This window comes from Chanos chanos, chromosome 2, assembly GCF_902362185.1.
Source record: "Chanos chanos chromosome 2, fChaCha1.1, whole genome shotgun sequence".
NCBI lineage: Eukaryota > Metazoa > Chordata > Actinopteri > Gonorynchiformes > Chanidae > Chanos > Chanos chanos.
The window spans coordinates 13,567,029-13,570,642 of NC_044496.1; the positions used below are offsets into that span (position 1 = coordinate 13,567,029).

General features: G+C 36.4%; 1 protein-coding gene across 2 annotated transcripts; it reads right to left on the reverse strand.

The window, feature by feature from the left end:
• Nucleotides 1-356: 356 nt before the first annotated feature.
• Nucleotides 357-3,266, reverse strand: prrg4 (proline rich Gla (G-carboxyglutamic acid) 4 (transmembrane)). Of its 2 annotated transcripts, none has more exons than XM_030766742.1 (7): nucleotides 3,186-3,266; nucleotides 2,743-2,852; nucleotides 2,282-2,445; nucleotides 1,929-1,953; nucleotides 1,258-1,390; nucleotides 829-993; nucleotides 357-579 (listed from the first exon to the last, which is right to left on the reverse strand). In XM_030766742.1, exons 1-7 carry the CDS (start codon nucleotides 3,233-3,235, stop codon nucleotides 552-554), a joined length of 675 nt encoding a protein of 224 aa, XP_030622602.1. In that variant the 5' UTR covers nucleotides 3,236-3,266; the 3' UTR covers nucleotides 357-551. The 2 variants fall into 2 exon arrangements, with proteins under 2 accessions (XP_030622602.1, XP_030622601.1); XM_030766741.1 differs by having other exon boundaries at nucleotides 1,258-1,396.
• Nucleotides 3,267-3,614: the final 348 nt, after the last annotated feature.

Sequence of the window (3,614 nt, forward strand, 5' to 3'; positions counted from 1 at the left end):
GCACATAAAGCTTTGAACTTTAATCAACATCCTCATGACATCCTTCATAAATGCATTCCAATTAAAGGCTAAGAGACAAAAAAAAAATCACTAGCGTTCAAGCATTTCATGAATTAAGTTGTAGATCATAAACATTTCATTACATTATAATACAATTTACATTTTCTAAGCCCTCCAAAAATGTCAACAGCATAGTCTCTTACAATATACTGTAGTTTCTTCCACCTCTGCAAACGGCCATAAACAATTATTTGCAAAACAAGATGCTTAGTTTAAAAAGAGCAATAATAAGTTAACAATTACTGTGAATTTAATGTGCCTTTCTTTGACAGAAGGCTTGAGGCAGGACAAACACATGCAATTAAGTCATGTAATAAACTGTACAATTACATGTCTGTATTCATATTTCATTTGAGGTGTGGTTTCATTCAAGTAGTATCAACTAGTTTCTTTCAGTTAATAAGTGTTTTAAAACCGCCCATAATATATTCAATTCTCTTATTTTAAATTCAAGACACAGTGTATTCCAACAAAACTTGCAAAACGCGATGTCATCGTCTAATGCTGCCGGGCTGGGATCTAAGGACAGAGTAAACAAATGTTCAGTGAATAATTATATTTAATAACGGTAAATAATATTATTCACATGAACGTGAAAGGACTACTTTAACATTCATGAACAATTTTGTGGTCATATTATTTTGTCAAAACCATATGGTAAGAATCTAAAGCATTTGCAGTACAGCAAACACGTGCTTGTGAATAAGCCTGTAATGGTGTGGCTGGGTTCATGTGACTATGAGGCTAGGCTTGTGTGTTTTTTGGTACCCTGGGTATGGTGGAGGAGGAGCATCATGTGGTCCTGACTTTGAAATGGCCTGCTCATAAGAGGGAAGGCCATCTGTCTCTCCTGGTAGAGGCTGTAGGGATACTTCCTCCACCCTTCGTGTCCTTAGAGATGTATTATTTCGCCTGGAACGAACCCTGATGGGGCTAAATTGATAATATCAACATATACACATTCATTTCAAACTCACACATACACACAAACAAAATCAAATATTCAATGCAGTCATAATAGCAGCATTATATACGACTGAAAAAAATCCGCTAACTGCTGCTATGATTCATTGATTCAACTGTCTTAGTGCTCCAGTCTTAATCTCCATATCTGTCTCCATGCTGCACCTCAAGTCATTTTAAATATCTTTTATCTTTGTATGTTAAAAATTGCATACATGGATGGCAAGTTCTCACCCAGCAAATTCACGGTTCTTACACCTCTTCTGACAGCAGTACCAGACAAGTATTCCAGTTATAACAATGGAGACTCCACCTGCGATGAGTCCTACCAATAAGGCTGTCACATCGAGTCTTGATGGGCGTTGCTCTTGGCCTGTGGATTAACATCAAAACAAAAGAATAGCAAAAGCGATACAACAGGAAAAATATTATGCTTTGTTGTGCCGTTTCTTACAGTGCTACAGACTGAACATATGCCTGGATGTGGAAGTATATGAAAACATCTGAAGTCTAAATTTTAACATCTTGCTTAAGTTCTAAAGTTCTAAAAACCTATGAAATATTACAATGTACATTTGAGAAATCAGATGCCAAAAAGACATTCTGATTAGTGAGGAGACAACGCATCAACTACTTACTGCAATGCAATTACTAAGAGGCTCTTAAAAATATAACTAAGAATGCTGTGATATTAAGATAGAGACTCTACTTGGCTCCTAAAATTGTGTCATATCACGTTGTTCACGTATGATTTGCTGCTTTTGCCAGCATGGGCTGCTAGTGGACTTTTTCTGAAGATGATAAGAGATTTTTTCCCCACAAAGCATTGCATGATGGATGATATCAAAAAGACAGACTGTTTTCTACCAGAAATAGTTACATATTAGGGAGAGCTTGATGCTTACCTGTATATTTTTTCCAAAAGTCTTCCTATAAAAGAATCAAAAGTATTCTTAAAAAAACACAACTTCAGTTTTCAAATTAAACTATATAACAAGCACTCACAGACACAAACCCACATATTATGTGAATGTTGCCAAGCACAGTAAGTATATCTCCTAAAGAACCTTACAGGAATACAAAGATCAAGTTAAAATCAAGAAATGTGGCTATTTGAACATTTAAAAATGATGCATCACCTCTGATTTAAAGATATCTATTATGAACAGAGGAAATGTAGTAAGGGAATAACAAGCCACTGGATCATTATTTCATTCAGCAGAAATTATGTGGAACAAGAAAGAAGGAATTACTCAACTGTGTCCTGAGTGTTCTCAAAGACCTCTCGTGCCTCCTCATAATTACATATTTCCTCATAACATTCTCTTTCCAGGTTTCCTGGAGTGAAGATCTCAAAATCAAACCGGTTGAACATCAGGTGGCGTCCTAAGAACTTATTGGCATTCTCCTCTTCAACAAACACTGGCAACCATATCATAGAAACAGTATGTGAAATCATATTAGAATCACTCATTAAAAAAATTACACCTTAAAAATTACACCTGTGCATTTACTCACTTTTTCTTTAATGTTCCATAATATGTTACAAAATTCATCTAATAAATGAATTAGACCAATTCACTAACAGCATGACCAACTGGACTGGAATGTAGCCCAAAAATCCTCATCAGTTTAGGTCTGCCACTGAGTGATCTCCATGTCAGGAGACTCAACAAATGAACAGTGAACTTGGCTTATGAGTTCAGATGTGACTCCTACCTTCACTGGCTTGTTCTTCAGCGTCAATCTGTAATAAGTTTCTGGTACACGCACCATACCCATGAGATAGTTGACAGAGTACAAATAACAATAAAAGCATTGCTGTTGAGCTGGAAAACATGAAAAAGTCATTCATACTATCTTAACATAGCAAAACAGATCCAGTTTCTGTGTTGTCAAGCAAACACACCCGTTAATTAAAACACCTGCCTGATGCATTCTTTTGGTTGTGTAATAAGGCACTAAAACGTCACCTATCACAACTAAAGAACACAAACTAAACTAAGATAGTTTACAGTGTATTTCAGTTACCGCGCCTAGATACTGAGTCACAGTGATCATGCTCCAAACTGTGGAACAAATTAACTTAAGGATATGCGATCAGTTTAGCTACTAATAAGTGACGATTTACGCGCTTTTAACAACAGTAATTGTGGGCTTACATTTCAGTAAAACAGTAATCCGTTCTGTTAATTGAGAATCGAACTAACATTATAGACAAAAGTTACATGAAAAATACTTCTGGAAACCACCACACTTTCTGTTTACTTCAAGGAAACTGTGACCTCACCTCCTGTTGTTCGACGAAACACCTGGCCAGACCTAACGAATCAATCTGCTCATCAGCAACAGTTGAGCAGAAGTGTGCAAAAATGCACGTATATGGGTTTGATTTGGACTCACCAGATAGACAGCGTTACAGAGAAGCCAATTTTTTCCCCTGTCGCAAGTCACACCAACGCTGAAAACCCTGACTGGGTCTCTTGTTTTCCGTCATTGTTTTCTGATTATAACGACGAATCTACTCAAATCGCCAGTATTAATTTCGAGAGACTAATACTTATGACAATCGTTTTAAATGAAAGTTTTAT

Bases quoted from the DNA above. Each gene is read 5' to 3' on its own strand.
- prrg4 (XM_030766741.1), bottom strand. From the start codon at position 3,235: ATGTTAGTTCGATTCTCAATTAACAGAACGGATTACTGTTTTACTGAA. The intron at 2,853-3,185 runs GTAAGCCCACAA...CATGTTTTCCAG, and splicing joins GATTACTGTTTTACTGAAAT to CTCAACAGCAATGCTTTTAT. The intron at 2,446-2,742 runs GTAGGAGTCACA...TATGGTTGCCAG, and splicing joins TGAAGAACAAGCCAGTGAAG to TGTTTGTTGAAGAGGAGAAT.